Here is a 1,334-nt window from a genome sequence, read left to right on the forward strand (position 1 = left end):
TTTAAATTATCCACCATTTATAAGGTTTATAAATCAGCTTCTATTTTAAAACTAAAGATATATTTAGTTTATGGGGTTTGGTCAACTACCTAAAAGCTACTTCCAAGGCATTTCTGACATTATTCACGACATATACTGCTCTTCTAAGCTCAAACACTTTCAATAGATGGGACCTCATCTATTCTGACAAGTTTTTTTAATATAGCTATTAAAATCTATTAGCATTTTCTACAGTCTAAATGCTTTTGTATTTAGAAATATTTCATTATATAGATTAAGACATATCAAAAACATTCATATATTATTTGATGACATTTCATACTTGGAAAAAAATCACTGTGGCTTTTTTTAATGGAATTTTTTCTCTGGGAACCTAACCACTTAGGGGTATCTTTAAACTCACTTTATTTATGACCAAACTGTAGCTAAGCCAAAGTAATTGGACCACTTGCAAATAAAACAATAGAAAAGATGTTTATTTCAAATGTCAAGCATTGCCAAGTAATTTTATATTAACACCAAATGTTAAAGAATAGGATAAAGTTTTAATAACAATATTAAATTACAAGACTGGAATCCTCTCTTTGTATTCTTCCCCTCACATGTACATATTTGGCTTTGAAAAATACAGAACTGATACGTGAGCCTTTTTTTTCTTTTTATCATTTCCCATTCATTTAACTATTTTTAGTCTTATCCAACCAGTATGGAAGCAAATTTATTTTAAAAGCCAGTTCATTTGTGAAAATACCTAAAAATATTTTTTTTCCATTTTAAATGTTTTTTTTTCCTTTTTTCTTATAAAACATGTCACATCTTGATGCAGTTGATGTCAAGTGTGCTTAAGTCATTATGAATCAAGAGACTGACAATAGTGGCTGCAGAAACAGGTTTGTTGTCTGTACAATGAGAGTACTTCCATGTGAGCTGTGCCTGTCCACCAAACTTCGTCTGTATTTCGAGTAGAAAAGGATGCTATGTTTTTAAATTAATCATTCCTTATAATTCCAGATGAACTCCGCATTTTTAAGAACTCTTGGCTGAAAGAAAAGTCTTCAAGATAGGGGATGCCTCTCACTACTTTGACAATAAACACACAAGAAAACCATTGTGTAAGGCACTCAAAAGGTTCTTATCACTCACGAGAGATCAGTCATACTGCCATTCATTCCCATGCCAGGACTCACGTAAGGGACAGCATGCACTGCTTTTGGAAATTCTGGAGTCATAACACGTCCATTTTCTCCAGTACTTCCTATAATTGACAGCCTTGCTTTGTTCCTCATCGCATCACTCAAGGTCATCTTAAATGAGAGAGGAGGGAAAAAAAGAAA

At 32.5% G+C, this 1,334-nt stretch overlaps 1 protein-coding gene across 6 annotated transcripts in view; it reads right to left on the bottom strand.

Moving 5' to 3' along the window:
* Nucleotides 1-690: 690 nt before the first annotated feature.
* The window catches only part of Gria2 (glutamate ionotropic receptor AMPA type subunit 2), a 140,332-nt gene continuing 139,688 nt past the window's right edge, over nucleotides 691-1,334 (bottom strand). For 3 of the 6 annotated variants that reach the window (XM_070012841.1, XM_070012840.1, XM_070012842.1), the window contains one exon: nucleotides 691-1,304. In XM_070012841.1, coding sequence (XP_069868942.1) covers nucleotides 1,140-1,304 — 165 coding nt within the window. In that variant the 3' untranslated portion in view covers nucleotides 691-1,139. The other 3 variants (XM_070012838.1, XM_070012837.1, XM_070012839.1) reach the window with 2 other exon arrangements.

The sequence above is a fragment of the Dipodomys merriami genome, unplaced genomic scaffold (genome assembly GCF_024711535.1).
Source record: "Dipodomys merriami isolate MVZ:Mamm:240054 unplaced genomic scaffold, mDipMer1.0.p SCAF_9, whole genome shotgun sequence".
NCBI lineage: Eukaryota > Metazoa > Chordata > Mammalia > Rodentia > Heteromyidae > Dipodomys > Dipodomys merriami.